At 35.8% G+C, this 17,196-nt stretch overlaps 1 protein-coding gene across 7 annotated transcripts in view; it reads right to left on the reverse strand.

The window, feature by feature from the left end:
• The window catches only part of NUP62CL (nucleoporin 62 C-terminal like), a 101,955-nt gene that overhangs the window by 11,756 nt on the left and 73,003 nt on the right, over positions 1–17,196 (reverse strand). For 4 of the 7 annotated variants that reach the window (XM_061409363.1, XM_061409368.1, XM_061409364.1 and 1 more), the window contains one exon: positions 15,795–17,086. The exons of 1 other annotated variant lie outside the window; for it this stretch is intronic. In XM_061409363.1, the coding sequence (XP_061265347.1) occupies positions 16,901–17,086 (186 nt within the window). In that variant the 3' untranslated portion in view covers positions 15,795–16,900. Of the gene's footprint in view, positions 1–14,811; positions 14,879–15,794; positions 17,087–17,196 lie in introns of those variants that run through there. 2 more of the 7 variants (XR_009734946.1, XM_061409367.1) reach the window with 2 other exon arrangements.

The following is a 17,196-nucleotide window of genomic DNA, read 5'->3' on the forward strand; positions in this document are numbered from 1 at the left end:
GTATGTAAAAAGCTTTTCCAAAAGAAATATCCAGGCCCAGATGGTTTCACTGGAGAATTATACTAAATACCTAAAGAAGAATCAAGAACAGCTCATAAATGCTTCTAAAAATAGAAGCCAGTATTACCCTAATAACAAAACTAGAAATGACAGTATAAAAAAGGAGAAAACTACAGATCAACATCTCTCTGCTGCTGCTGCTGCTAAGCCACTTCAGTCGTATCTGACTCTGTGCGACCCCATAGACGGCAGCCCACCAGGCTCCCCGTCCCTGGGATTCTCCAGGCAAGAACACTGGAGTGGGTTGCCATTTCCTTCTCCAATGCATGAAAGTGAAAGGTGAAAGTGAAGTCGCTCAGTCTCGTCTGACTCTTAGCGACCCCATGGACTTCAGCCTACCAGGCTCCTCCGTCCACGGGATTTTCCAAGCAAGAGTACTGGAGTGGGGTGCCATTGCCTTCTCCGCAGCAGAGAGATGGAGGGGGATAAATTAAGAGGTTGGGATTAAGATATACACACTACTATATAAAAGACAGATCATCAACAAAGACCTATGTATAACACAGGGAACTCTACTCAATACTCTGTAGTAACCTATATGGGAAAATAATCTGAAGAAGAATGGATATATGGATATATATAACTGAATCACTTTGCTGTACACCCGAACCTAATACAACATTGTAAATGTTATATTCCAATGTAATATTCCAATGTTATATTCCAAATATATTCCAATGTAAAATAAAATTTTTTAAATCTCTCAAACACTTAAAGATCCTCAAGAAATTCTAGCAAACCAAATCCAATAATATAAAAAAGGAACTAAAAACTAGGACCAAGTAGAATTTATTCCGTAAATGTAAGGCTGATTCATTTGATGTTTAAAACCATGTCAATGTAGGGACTTCCCCAGTCGTTCAGTGGTTAAGAATCTGCCTTGCAATGTAAGGATGCAAGTTTGATCTCTGGTCAGGGAACTAAGACCCTACATGTTGCAGAGGCAGCCAAGCCCACACACGGCAACTGCTGAACCTGCATGTTCTGGACCCCAACAGAGATCCTGTGTACTGCAACTGAGATCTGATACAGCCAAATAAATATTTTTAAAGAATGTGTCAATGTAATCCACCATATCAATAAGTTAAAGAAGAAAAATCATATGATTATATCAATTGGTGTAGAAAAAGCATTGACAAAATCCAATATTCATGAATGATAAAAATTAGTGATTAAAAAGAAGTCAGGAAAAGAGTGGAATTAACTCAATTTGATTTAAAAAGCATCTATTAGAACACAAGAACAAAAGATTGATTTAGAAGAATTGAACCAGTATTTTAGAATTTAATTTTGTGGAAACTGATTTGTGATCTTTACCTTCAGATCAAACTCTGTATTAAAAGGGTATTAAATCAGAGTTAAAACATGAAAAAAAAATAAAAAGCATCTATTAAAAAACATATAGCTAAAATCATATACTTCTAGTGAAAGACTAAACTCAGAGGCAAGGCAAAAATGTTTGCTCTCATCACTCTTATTCAACATGGTACTGAAGCTCTAGCCAGTGCAATGTAACAAAAAGAAATAGTATACCAATTGGAAGAAAGAAAGAAAACCGTCCCTTTTTGCAGATGATGTAACTACCTCTGTAGAAATCCCAAAGAATCAAAAACAAAAAACAAAACTCCCCAAATCAAACTCTTAGATCTAAGAAGTGAATTCAGCAAGCATACAAGATCAACATTAAAAATTGTGATTTTATGTAGTAAAAATGAACCTGTGGAAACCAGAATTTAAAACACAATATCATTTATAATCACTACAAATAAAATGAAACACTTAAGTGTAAGTCTAACAAAACCAAAACATATATATGATGTGAGTGCTGAAAATTATAAAATGCTGATAAAAGAAATCACAGAAGACCTAAATAAATATTTAGACATACTATGTTCGTGCATGAGAAGACTCTACATGGGAAAGATGTCCATTTCCCCTCAAACTGATCTGTAAATTTAATGTGTGTGTGCTTAGTTGCTCAGTTGTCCCTGACTCTTTGTGACCCTATGGACTGTAGCCCACCAGGCTCCTCTGTCCATGGAGATTCTCCAGGCAAGAATACTGGAGTGGGTTTTCATGCCCTCCTCCAGGGGATCTTCCCAACCCAGGGAAAGAACTCGGGTCTCCTGCATTGCAGGCGGTTCTTTACCATCTGAGCCACCAAGGAAGCCCCTGGTAGCTCATAATGATATAAATTTAATGTAATCCCTATCAAATCACAGCCCAGCAAACTTTTATAGAAATGCAAAGAAATTAAAATAGCAAAAACAACCTTGATGGAGAAAAACAAAGTGGGAGATATCAGTCTCCAAGATATTAAGGCTTAGTATATAGCTACATTAATGAAGAGAGTGTGGCATTGGTGGAGGGAAAGACATAGATCTATGGAACAGTGATTTTAGGGAACAATTTGATAAGGGAAAATTTTCTATAAAGGGAAAAAAGTTGATCTAAACCTCTCATCTTATACAAAAAGTAACTCAAAAAGGATCATAGCCGTAAAGGTAAAATATAAAACAATAAAACTTGTAGGAAAAAAACAGTAGAAAATGGGGGGGTGGGATATAGGACTACACAAAAAGCTCTTAGACTTGACACCAAAAGCATGATTCATAAAAGGAAAAACTGATAAACTGGACTTAACTGTAAAATTTTTGTCCTATGAACAACTCTGTTAAGAATAGACAAGCTACAGAGTGGGAGAAAATATCTGCAAACCACATAGCTAGCAAATGATTAGTAGTAGCTGGAATACACAATAACCTCTCAAAACAACAGTTAAAAAATCCAGTTAGGGATAACCAACAAGGACCTACTGTATAGCACATGGAACTTTGCTCAATGTTATATGGCAGCCTGGATGGGAAGGGGATTTGGGGGAGAATGGATACATATATCGGAGAAGGCAATGGCACCCCACTCCAGTACTCTTGCCTGGAAAATCCCATGGAGGGAGGAGTCTGGTAGGCTGCAGTCCATGGGGTTGCTAAGAGTCAGACACAACTGAGCAACTTCCCTTTCACTTTTCACTTTCATGCATTGGAGAAGGAAATGGCAACCCACTCCAGTGTTCTTGCCTGGAGAATCCCAGGGACGGGGGAGCCTGGTGGGCTTCCATCTATGGGGTCACACAGAGTCAGACACGACTGAAGTGAATTAGCAGCAGCAGCAGCAGGATACATGTATATGTATGGCTGAGTCCCTTTGCTGTTTACCTGAAACTATCACAACATTGTTAATCAGCTATATCCCAATACAAGATAAAAAGTTTAAAAAAATAGTAACCAACAATATATAATTCTCAGTAACCAAATTAATCATCTAATCAAGCTTCATAATGTTCTAAATAAATAAACATATAAAGTTGAAATATATTGTTACATATTGGTATTAATTTATTATTTTTAAAAAGTGCTTTCTTATTTTAAAATATTTTAATGACACATAGTAGAAAAATAATGATATAATAAATATGGCTATATGCCACATAAAGGTTTATTTTATCTTACCCTGATAACTTTATTTCTTTTCCTGTTTTTAATAAAATGAGATTCCAGCTAGCAACGATGCCCTTTGTGTAACTTCCCACAATCATACCATATACTTCTTACCTTTCCTGCCATAATCACAGACTTGAATTTGTGGTTAAATATTGCCAGCAATGGTACTATATTTTGCTGAATATATATATATCTTCATAAAAATTACACAATGTGATTCAGAAGACTTTTATATTTGATACAATAGATATATTCTACACATAATTCAACTCGCACATTTCACACATTATGTTTTTAAAATTAACCTATGTTGATGTAAGTCAAGTTTGTTCATGTGAATTTTTAAATACTTGTACAATATCCCACTGAACAAATATAACATCAACTTATTTATGCTTGCTCCTATTGATGGATATTTGGGTTGCTATATGTTCTATGTCATTACAAATAACAACTGCAATGAATTTTTAAAAATCCAATCAGAAAATGGACAAAAGATGAAAACTGACATTTCATCAAAAAGGATATGCTCATGACAAATAAGCCCATGAAAAAGATGTTCAACATCATTAGTCATCAGGAAAATGCAAATTAAAATTTCAATGATATCACTACACATCTATCAGAATGGCTAAAATGAAAAAAAAAATAGTGAAAGTACCAAATGTTTAGGACACAGACAAATTAGATCACTTGTACATCACTGGTGGGCATGTAAAAAATGGTACAGTCTCTCTGGAAAACAGTGTAACAGTTTGTTATAAAATTTAACACTCAACTACCACATGACCTAGCAACTGCACTCTTGAGCATCTATCCCAGAGAAATAAAAACTTATGTTCACATAAGACTCTGTACATAAACATTCATAGAAGCTTTACTCATAAGTAGCCCCAAACTGAGAACATCTAAGATGTACTATAACAGGTGAATGTGTAAGCAAATTGTAGTACATCCAAACCATGGAAAAGTACTGAGCAACTAAAAGGATCAAATCATTGATATTAATATTCATAGCAATTTAGATGAATCTCTGGGGAACTAAGCTGAATGATAAAAATCCAGCCCCGAAATTTTACATGCTATATGATTTCATTTTATATAGTATTATAAAATGGCAAAATTTTAGAAAGGGAGACTAGATTAGTGGTTGCCAAGAACTGGGGAGCAGCGATTACGGGGATTAGAGGTGGGTGTGGCAATAAAAGGGGAATATGAGGAATTCTTGTGGTGATAGAATTATTCTGCATTTTTGACTATGGTTGTGGATATAAACTTGTTTATGACTAAACACACACACGCACAAGTAAAACTGGAAATTTGAACAAGACAGATTTTACTGATATTAATATCCCAGTTGTGATATAGTACTACAGTTTTGTAAGATGTTACCACTGGCGAAAACTAGGTAACAAGAAATAGGAACTCTACATTATTTCTTTATTACCTATATTATTTCTTATGTTATATGTGAATCCACAATTACCTCAGTAAAAATTTCATTAGTGTAAAAGACTAAGCCACACAAATAAGATTTTGAGTCCCAACTTCTTCTAGAAGTGCCTGCTGAGTAGGCACATAATATGACCCCAAATTTTTGTGAGGCAACAAACTGCTTTAACAAATTTATTCTCACTGCTTAGGATGGTTGGCCATCTTTTCAGCTTCCAATATGGGTTTCTTCACTGCTGTACGATTGCTAAGCCAAAGGCACATTTAAAGGTTTTTAGTTACTGTAGTATATACTAGGTTAGGCTGCTGTTTAAAAGCAAACTTGAAATCTCAGGAGCTTAACCTAATTAAGGTTTATTTCTCATTCAAAAAGAAGGAGGTAGAAAGAGGAAGAGAGGTGGAGGGAGAGAGGAAGAAAGAGGGAAGGAGGGAGAAAAAGAGAGAGAGAACACTATCCTCCTACTTGTCATTGGTACTTTTAAGAAGATTCCCAGGTTATTGAAACTAAAGTAACACTCAGAATAAACACACTTGAATTCTTAGTGCTAACTATGGCCTGATGGAAAGAAGAGTGTTTATAGGGACGTACAAAGCTCTCAACTCTGCCATGAGAATTCTCATCTTGATCTTATCATTGATACATTAAGGTGATGATGATAACACAGTCTGCTTGTATATAGCACTACTGCTTACTCAAAATTAATAAAAAATATGTTTCAAGGAAAGGAATAAAAACAAAAGATGGTAAAGGTATTGTGAATTCTTGGAGGCCAGGGTGGGAGAAAGATAGTAGAATTATTACACTTGAAGTGGTCCTCAGACCTGTTGAAATGTTATTTAATCTTCAAGTCTCACTTCAAATTCTAGCTCTTCTAGGAAACCAACAGAAGATAGGTTTCTCTTTCTTTACTGACCCCACACTTGCACTTTGAAACTTTTCAAGGCAGAGATGCATGCCATTGATATTTATATCTCCTACACCGATTTAAGAGAACACCTTGACACATAGTAGGTGCTTTGTATTGAGAATCACTACTCTGTGGTTTTGACTTGCATCTAAAAGAACACTTTCCATTATACAGCACTTGAGCAAAATGCCTAAGCATATTACCTTATTTGGTTCCCACAATAGCTTAGGATGAAGAGAATAACTAAAAACTCCAGAATACTCAGTGGCTTCCCAAAAGCCAAAAGTAATGAAAATTGGTAACAGGACTCATATCTTCAGACTCCCATCTAATAATGCTTTATCTATTACAATGCATCTGTATGTCAAATGCTATGAAAATTTTAAATAAAATGTACTAACTGGCACCACAACATAACATTATTTGTTATTCCTTCACATAGTGAAGTGCTCAAAATAGGGCAGTCCTATCTAAACTCCAACTGGGGAAATTTCATTGGTGAAATACTATCAGTCCACTTTATAGATAAAGTACTATATAGATAAAGTACCTCATAGATGAGGTAGCCATAGAGTGTGGGCCCCTAAACTGCATTATAGCAAGGCTCCAGTATATTTATAGTTTTTAGTCACTAACGGGAAGAAAATTGCTTTGGACAAAAATCTGTATATCTCACAAACAATATAAATTCTACTATTTGGGAGTGATTTAAATGATGTTACATATAATTCATCTGGGGAAACGCTCCAGCTTGAGGAAATTCACTTGGGCACAAAATGTACACAAGGAGGATTAGTGGAAATCTAATTTTGCAGATGTATTGAGTGCATTTCAAATCTGGATTTACATATAGAAAAGAAGTTTGGGAAGAGGAGCTCTGAGAATGTTAACCATCATGCATTCTTTGCTAACAGGAGCTAAAGACTTGATCATTTTTAATCTTAGTACTCTAATCTAACCTACAAGAAATTCTTCAGGATCAAGGAGAAATCATGTGACAATAAATCTATTTTGTCTGTAATGGGGAACAGAGATGAGTGGGTAGCTCATTAAACAATGGAAAGATATAAAATACCTTTCAATTAATAGGCAATGGGAACAGGCAAGTAAGTAGCTGTCTGTTGAGCTTAAAGAGACCTTTAAAATGAGTCTTTGTGTTGTTGCCACATCTCTGACAGATCAAGAGCTTTCACCTCTGAAGTATCTGAAGTGGAACATTGTACTCCAGAACACAAGAGATGATCTCATCGATCAACCAATGTGTCACAAAGATTTCCCAAGGAATTTCAGAAAAAGAGGTAAAAGAAACCAGCTCAGTCTGTAAATCAGATTCTGCTCTAGAAGATGAAATAGGAAAAAGACACTTTGATTGAAATTCAAAGGTGTCTTTTGGTATCTCAGCATTAGATACGCTTCAGGTATGAAAGGGCTAAAAGTAATTAATAAAATTTTTTTTAACCATTTCTTATCTGGGCCAAAGCTTCTTTAAAAATACAGCACGGTAACTATAGTTAATGTGTGTATGCATGAGTGCTCAGTCACATCCAACTCTGCGAGCCCATGGTCTGTAGCCCACCAGGCTTCTCTGTTCATGGGATTTTCCAGGCAAGAATACTGGAATGCATTGCCATTTCCTTCTCCAGGATAGTTACTAATACTGTATTGCATATTTGAAAGTCGCTAAGAGAGTAGATCTTAAAAGTTTTCATCTCAAGAAAAAAATGTTTTGGTAATTATGTAAGGAGATGGATGTTAACTAGACGTCGTGGTGATCATTTGGTAATGTGTACAAATATTGAATCATGTGGTACATCTGAAACTAATATAATGCTCCATGTCAAATATACCTCAGTTTTTTAAAAAAGATAAAAACATGCCCTGACCTGAAAAATCCAATTTAAAATAATCTCTCAAACAATAACTGCTAACACTGGGTAAAAGTGAAGTATGATTATGACATATCACAAAAAGCTGCTTCTCTAAAATGATCCTGAGGGTATTTTATGCAAGTTAGTAGAATCATGCTAGATGACCAAATATGTTTTATGTCAAAAATAAATAATTAAGGTGTTCACAGATCAGTGCTAATAGAACTATATTGGAGAAATATCACAAAACTCATGGCATTTTAGTTACTCTAAGGATTCTTCTCTTTCTGTCATAAATAGTAGTCTAAATGTTGTGAGCAACTATTAAATAATTATGGGGTAATCCATGAGAGACTACAATGATTATGGGTAAAATATGTTTTAGTCACTTATTATCATCATAAAGCTCTGGGACACTTCATGAAAGAAGCAAATGCCATCAAAATACTCAAGGAACTTTCAAATAATGACAAGCATAAGATTTTCCACTGCCTGTCTCTTTATTATGGTGTTTGATAAATATTAACAGACAAGACAAGGTTGGTTAAATGAAGAAATACAAAACACCTAACCTTCAGCCCTACCTCCCTGCTCTAAAAGAAGTAGCTTCATACATTTAAAATGAATAACAAGTTGGCTCAGATTGATTGCCAACCCTGTTATAAGTGGTCCCAGCAGAGCTGGAGCTGCTGCAGTTTCAGTGACTGCCAATTGAGAAGACAGATGTGTGACTGCAGCACTGCCATCAAGCCAATCTTGAAATAATGACATAAGTTTGCACAAAGAGAAAGACAAGAGAGGGAACCAGTATTTGACTATAGTTACTATTAATTTTCAGTTAGCTATATTAATCATGGGGAAAAGAGACATAGAAAATGTTTCTAAAATAGATAAATATAAAATTTGAAAAAATTGGAAGAAAAGTTATGACAAAACCAGACAGTGTATTAAAACGCAGAGACATCCCTTTGCTGACAAAGGTCCATCTAGTCAAATCTATGGTTTTTCCAGTAGTCCTGTACGATCTGAGAGTTGAACCATAAAGAAGGCTGAGTGCTGAAGAATTGAAGCTTTCAAACTATGGTGCTGGAGAAGACTCTTTAGAGTCTCCTGGATGGCAAGGAAATCAAACCAGTCAAACCTAAAGGAAATCAACCCTGAATATTCAGTGGAAGGACTGATGCTAAAGCTGAACCTCCAATACTCTGGCCACCTGATGAGAAGAGCCAACTCATTGGAAAAGACCCTGATGCTGGGAAAGATTGAGGGCAAGAGGAGAAGGGGACGACAGAGGACAAAATGGTTGGATGGCATCACCGACTCAATGGGCATGAGTTAGAGCAAATTCCAGGAGATAGTGAAGGACAGGGAAGCCTGGCATGCTGCAGTTCATGTGGTTGCAAAGAGTCAGACACTACTTTGCAACTGAACAACAATAGCAGCATATATGTTCAGTGTGCTCAGTCACTCAGTTGTGTCCGACTATTTGCGTCTCATAGACTGTAGCCTGCCAGGCTCCTCTGTCCATGGGATTTTCCAGGCAAGAATACTGGAGTGGGTGCCATTTCCTCATCCAAAGGATCTTCCTGACCCAGGGATCAAACTTGCGTCACCTGTGTCTTCTGCACTGAGCAGGTGGGTTCTTTACCACTGAGCCACCTGGGAAGCCACTCTCTCACTCAAAACTCTTATACTTACCTCTTCCTGGTTTGGTTCCATCAGTGAAGTTCTATGTAATTTAGAGGAAGAAAGGGGCCTAGTTCTCTACTTACTCATGGATATTGAAAAGTTGACTGGACAGTATAATATTTTAACATATATAAAGTGTAATGTGTGATTTTCAAATCACTTTTAAAGATAAGCTGATTTTTAAGTTAAATATATAGCACAACAGTTATGTTTCATAGCAGGAAAAAATTCTGTACTGTCATTAAAGATACCAAATCATAAAAATATTTCCCAGAAATGTTTCAATATAGATTTCAGCTTTAAAATATTTTTTTAGAAAAAACTGCCAGTTAGAGATTTCTCTTTACAATTTTTAAAATTTCTAGTTTAATTTTATTTTTTTACTCTACAATATTGTATTGGTTTTGCCATATATCAAAATGAATCCGCCACAGGTATACATGTGTTCCCCATCCTGAATCCTCCTCCCACCTCCCTCCCCATACCATCCCTCTGGGTTGTCCCAGCGCACCAGCCCCAAGCATCCAGTATTGTGCATCAAACCTGGACTGGCGACTCGTTTCATATATGATATTATACATGTTTCAATGCCATTCTCCCAAATCATCCCACCCTCTCCCTCTCCCACAGAGTCCAAAAGACTGTTCTATACATCAGTGTCTCTTTTGCTGTCTCGTATACAGGGTTATTGTCACCATCTTTCTAAATTCCATTAAAATTTCTATTGTTAAAATAACATATGTTTTGGGTTTTAAAAAAACTGTTATTTGGATGTGAATAAAGAGATTCATTGAAAAGTTTAACCTTAAAATTTCTCAGTCCACAGACCATTTCAGCAGACATGATGCCATTAATTATTAAGAAGGAAAATAAACCACCACCACCAAAAAAAAAAAAAAAAAACCCTCTTAGCATAATTAAATCCTGCCACTCTCCATTCCCTGATCAAGTCTTTTCCTGATATGAAAAAGAAAGGTTTCTTGTGGGAACAGAAAAAAGGGGCCCACAGTATCAAGAATCTCTAGGCTTTTTCCCATTATCATGGCCTCTCCATCTCATTTGAGAACCTGTATGAGCTCTCGTTGCCTCTTCAGCTCAACTCAATTTTAGCAGAAAAGTAACTCCAAGTAATCGTTACTCTCTATTGTCTTACCTTTTTACTGTGTTGACTGAAGCTTTACCCAGACCACTAGAATTTACATCCTACCCAAGTACTACCATTATATTTTGAAAACCCATGTCCTCTACTGTTAAGTAAATGATTGGGATTTGTTTTTATATCCAGTGATGCCCACATTAGAATTGTTTTAAGAGCATACCAGTAGAAAGAATACTATTCTGATTATTATTCTGGTCTGAGCTCTGCCACTAATTAACTGTGTGTTCTTAGGGAAGTCGTTTAACCTCTCTGAACCACATTACCTTCATTTACATAATACAGTACGTTCTTGGTAGCACTAACAACCTTAATTTTATTAGTAGGAAAACAGTGGCTGAGAGCCTTGAGATTTCATTTATGACAAAGAGGATCCCAGCCAAGAGAAAAAAAAATCATTATAATCTTTCTTTACCTAATTACATTTTGACATCCCCCCAACTCTATCCAAGCATTGTTCACTGTAGGAAAATATGCAACAGACAGGAATACAACTGAGTCAAACTTTGTGTGATCTCATTCCTCAGTGTTCTCTAGCCACCAACAGGCTTCCACATCACAGCTGTTCTTAACCACTTCTCTAGGTAAGTGGTTTTCAATGATAATGTGTGGAACTGACTTCTCTAGACTCAATTTAATAGCTACCTTTTGAACCATATGACCCTTTTTGTCTTTCTCCCCCAACCCATCTCCACCCACAGCAAACTCTGACAACCAGTTCTGCCGCTATCATTTACCGACCACCAATCATAGAACAGGCACTGCTTAAGGAAACGTCAGTGTTGCTTCTTTTAATCCTTACAAAAGCCCTAAAAGGTAAATATTACTCATTTTTAAAATGAGGAAACGGACTCAGAGAAACTGAGTTACAATTAAGGTCACACAACTTTTAAGTGGTAATACCTTGACTTGAGGGCTTCCAGGTGGCATAGTGGTAGAGAATCTGCCTACCAATGCAGGAGATGCAAGAGATGGGGGTTCAATCCCTGGGTTGGGAAGATTCCCCTGGAGTAGGAAATAGCAACCCATTTCAGTATTCTTGCCTGGAAAATCTCATGGACAGAGGAGCCCGGCAGGTTACAGTCCGTAGGGTCACAAAGAGCTGGACACGACTGAGAATGCACACACACACATCCCTTGACTTGAATCCATATCTATCTGATTCAGAAACCTCTCCCCATCAGGTAATTAATACTAAAGCGAAAATCGCTCAGTCGTATCCTACTCTTTGCGACTCCATGGACTGTACACTCCATGGAATTCTCCAGGCCAGAATACTGGAGTGGGTAGCCTTTCCCTTCTCTGGTGGATCTTCCCAACCCAGGGATTGAACCCAGGTCTCCACATTGCAGGTGGATTCTTTACCAGCTGAACCACAAACTAAAGCAATATAGAATTTAACCTCCCTCTGATGATTCAAACCATAGTTTAGAATAAAATAGGACATTTTTTCTTTTAACACAGGAAAGAAGGAAGTAAACATGGATGATGATGATATAGGTATATTTGGAAGGGAAAGAAACAGAAGTTCATGGTTGATGACCTCTAGTAATGCAGAGAATGAGGAATATATAAAGCCAAAGAAGATCTGTATTATTTTCATACCACATCTTTAAAAATAGTTAACTAGCTATTTATTTTACCAATAGTAAATTGGTTAACTAGCTCCCATTTGTCTCAATTACTGACATCTCAATATATTCCATATTTAGGCAAAGGTCTATGACAATCATTTCCAACCAGTTTTTATTTTAAATCTATTGAAAAGCTGAGAGAGTAGTAAAAGTCACAAATTTAAATACCTTTTCCCTAGGTTAACCCACTGTTGCCATTTTGCCACAAATTTCTCCATCTTTTTCTCTTCACAAATGATTTTGGTTGAACCACTTGAAATAAAATTAGCATGCAGCTAATTTTATTCTCTAAATGTAGCATGCAGCTTCTAAGAGTAAAAATATTTTCTTGCATAACCATAATAACATACATAGGAAAATAAAAAATCCCTTAATATTTAATGTGCAGTTCATACTCAGTTTCCCTAAATGTTCTAAATAATGTCTTCTTGGCTTTGATCCAGTATCTAATCAAAGTTAACATGGTAGACTTGATTGTTATATCTCTTTTAATCTATAACAATCCCCTTAATTTTTTTTGTTTTGAATTTTCTAGATACCCATGACTGATTTTTCAAGAGTTGAAGTCAATTATCTTTCAGAATATATTATCCATAGAATGTCTGATTATCTTCTTATCATTAGATTCAGGTTAAACATTTTTAATAAGAATATTACATATGGGATATTATGCACTTCTCACGTCAGATCAAGACGCACACAATGTCAATTCATTGCAATACTAGTGATATTAAATTTGATCACTTGATGAAAGTGGTACTTGTCAGATAGCACTGTTGCAAAGGTACATTTTCTCCTTTGTAATTTTTAAATAATGGGTAGAGTTTTAGCATTACTAAGTGGTTTTAGCATTCCTCGATGACCCTTGCCAGAATCAATCGATAAGCCAGGGCTACAAAATGGTAACTTTCTCATTAAATTGTACAATTAAAATGACTGCATATAAATTGAGTATATAAACTATACCTAAATAAAGTTAAAAATCACTCAGTAACTTGTAATTATATTTGATCCATTTCCTATCTGTATATATATATATATTTTTGGCCAAGAAATGACTGACAGTTTAAATATAAATGAGGTAGGGTATTCAACATCATGGAAACCTTAATGAAAGTATTCTTTTGAAAATGTTTTAAATGGTGGTTCTCTATTTCTTCTACAATTATTAGCTGTACAATCATTCCTTCTATAATTATTAGCTTCCATGCTTCTATAAAGATTCTTCACTGCATCTCCCATTTCTCTCTCTGTCTCTGTCTTTTTGGGAATTTCACTGTAGTCTCATGAGGTTTTTCTCCTTCAGTGTATTATAATACATCACTGCCATTATTCCTTTTTAATGTTGAAACCTGATTTGGCCAGTAGAAGCCCATTAAAGCACCATCTCGTGTCCTGACTATCTCATTAGTTTTTGAATAATCTTTGTTTTCTGGCATAAAAAGTGCCAAACTCATCCTGTAGTTTCCCTGTGTAAGACCTTACATCAGATATTTCTTTAAGAAGCCTTGGTTCATTTTAATGGTAATGGTATCTAGAAACCAAGATCAAGGTGCTAGATGTGCTCACTGCTATCAGGGTATATCATTGTTTCTTGGCCCTTTCCATGTATAGAAAAAGGGAACAGTAATTCATACTGATGTTTGCAATTCAAATTTATAACAAAATATGGAAGAAAAATATTTTATTTCTGCTTTATCTTTTAATGAAAATCTTGGTTTCTATTATTAATAAATGTGTGCATTTGCTTTCTACTATATTTATAATGATGGGCTTCCCAGGAGGTGCTACCAGCCTGCCAATGCTAGAGATGTAGGTCTGATCCCTGGTTCGGGAAGATCCCCTGGAGGAGGGTATGGCAATCCACTCCAGTATTCTTGCCTGGAGAATCCCATGGATAAAGGAGCCAGGTGGGCTACAGTCCATAGGGTTTCAAAGAGTGGGACACGACTGAAGTGACTTAGCAAGCATACACATATGTAATATATAGCATCATCCTGAAACTAATGATAAACTTATTAAGAAAGCTTAAGATTTCTTTGTAGTTCTTTTTATCATTAAGATTACATCCTAGTAAGGATGCACCATCAAAAACACAATGTACAAAAGTTATCTGAACTGCATATTTATGTTATAAATTAGTTACACAGGTTTGTTTGGTTTCATTTTGTATTCAGTTTTAGCATTTGTCTTTCTTCCCATTATTTTTGGTTTAATTTTAATTTTTGAATATTTAAACTTTTACATGGTCCAGAAGCCAAAACTGTATAAAAAGGCATACCCAGAAAAGTCCTGTTTCCATTCCTACCTTCTCCACTCCATTCCTAAACACCCCCTACTTTCATTAGTTTCTAGTTTATCCTTCCTATATTTCATTTTATAAAAATAAGCAATTACAGTTCCTCAGAATTAATACAGACATAACACGTGTTAAATAGTACTCTTACAACTGAGCTCTTATTTGAGTGTGGTCATGGTGCACAAAATCTGACTTGTATCACATTTCCTACTTACAGATAACTTGGGGTACAAATAAACTCCCACCTGAAGTATGATTAATCCACTGTAGAAAGTCCAAATGAACATTCAGAATTCTGCAGATCCACTGGAGCTAAAAACACACAGGAATGCATTTGAATAAGTTCTAATGAGGTGGATGAAACTGGAGCCTATTATACAGAGTGAAGTAAGTCAGAAAGAAAAACACCAATACAGTATACTAATGCTTATATATGGAATTTAGAAAGATGGTAATGATAACCCTGTATGCAAGACAGCAAAAGAGACACAAATGTAAAGAACAGTCTTTTGGACTCTGTGGGAAAAGGCGAGGGTGGGATGATTTAAGAGGGTAGTGTTGAAACGTGTACATTATCATATGTGAAGCGGATCGCCAGTCCAGGTGCAATGCATGAGACAGGGTGCTCAGGGCTGGTGTGCTGGGATGACCCTGGGGGATGAGATGGGGAGGGAGATGGGAGGGGGTTCTGGATGGGGAACACATGTGCACCCATGGCTGATTCATGTTGATGTATGGCAAAAACCACTACAATATTGTAAAGTAATTAGCCTCCAATTGAAATAAATAAATTTATATTAAAATAAAATAAAATTTTTGAATAACCAAAAAATAAAATAAAATAAAAAAACTGTTCTGTAAAGCAATTATCTTTCAACTAAAAAATTAAATTTAAAAAACTGGAAAAACAAACAAACACACAAAAAAGCCACAAAGGATTCTTAGATTATGATTATTCTGACATGGTAAACAAAAAATAAACATAAAAAATGAAATTAGGGAAGTTATTTACATTTCTTCTGATAAGAAATTTACTGAGAATATGCTAAGTATTAATTGCATGGGTTTTTTTGCTATTTTATATTTGTAATGTTCATATATTAGTTCAACCTATTTCAACTGTCAAGAATTCAATTCCTACAATTCAGTAAAAAAAAAAACACCTAACTTCTATAGTACAAAAATAAGTAAAGAACATTAAGAGACATTTGACAGAACAAGAAATTCATATAAAACTTTTAAAATATGACCTTTTATCAACCAAACTAACTTTTTAAATTGAGGTATAATTGATACATATAACATTATATTAGTTTCAGGTGTATACAATAATGATCTGATATTCATATATATTATGGAATGACTACCACATTAAGTCTAGTTAACATTCACCATACAGTTACAAAAAATTTTTTTCTTGTGATAAGGACTTTCCCAATCTATTCTTTTAGCAATTTTCAAATATGTAATATAGTATTATTAACTGTAGCTACCATGGTTTTTTCATTTTGTAACTAGAAGTTTGTACCTTTTGACTCCCTTCAGCCATTTTGCCCACCACTCACCTCCATCCTCTGGCAATCACCAATCTGTTCTGGGTATTTATGAGCTTGGTTTCAGTTCAGTTCAGTCGCTCAGTTGTGTCCGACTCTTTGCGACCCCATGAATCGCAGCACGCCAGGCCTCCCTGTCCATCACCAACTCCCAGAGTTCACTCAGACTCATGTCCATCGAGTCAGTGATGCCATCCAGCCATCTCATCCTCTGTCGTCCCTTTCTCCTCCTGCCCCCAATCCCTCCCAGCATCAGAGTCTTTTCCAATGAGTCAACTCTTCACATGAGGTGGCCAAAGTACTGGAGTTTCAGCTTTAGTATCATTCCTTCCAAAGAACACCCAGGGTTGATCTCCTTCAGAATGGACTGGTTGGATCTCCTTGCAGTCCAAGCTTGGTTTAGTTTTAGTTTTTTGTTTTCAAAAATTCCATATATAAGTGAGATAATATGGTATTTGTCTTTCTCTAACTGACTTATTTTACTTTGCATAATGCTCTCAAGGTCCATCCATGTTATCTCAAACAGCAAGATTTCCAAATCATCAATTTTTAATAAGTGGTAATATTCAGTTGTCAAGTGTGTGTGGAAAATAGGTACATTCATACACAGCCTATGATAATATAAATTGACCCAGCCCTTCAAAATGTAAATTTTTGCAATAGATATCAAAGTCTTATATATATATATATCAAACCATGATATATATCAAATAATATATATTATATATATATCAGAATTCTGATATATATATATGTGTGTATATATATCAAATATTTATATTTATAAATATATATCAAACCCTGAGCTATCAGGGTTTCCCTGGTAGCTCAGCTGGTAAAGAATCTGCCTGCAATGAAAGAGACCCTGGTTCGATTCCTGGGTTGAGAAGATCCTCTGGAGAAGGGACAGGCTATCTACTCCAGTATTCTTGGGCTTCCCTTGTGGCTCAGCTGGTAAAGAATCCGTCTGCAATGCAGGAGACCTAGATTCAATTCCTGGGTTGGGAAGATCCCCTGGACAAGGGTTAGGCTATCCACTCCCATATTCTGGCCTAGAGAATTCAGTCCATGGGGTCA

This window comes from Bos javanicus, chromosome X (assembly GCF_032452875.1).
Source record: "Bos javanicus breed banteng chromosome X, ARS-OSU_banteng_1.0, whole genome shotgun sequence".
NCBI lineage: Eukaryota > Metazoa > Chordata > Mammalia > Artiodactyla > Bovidae > Bos > Bos javanicus.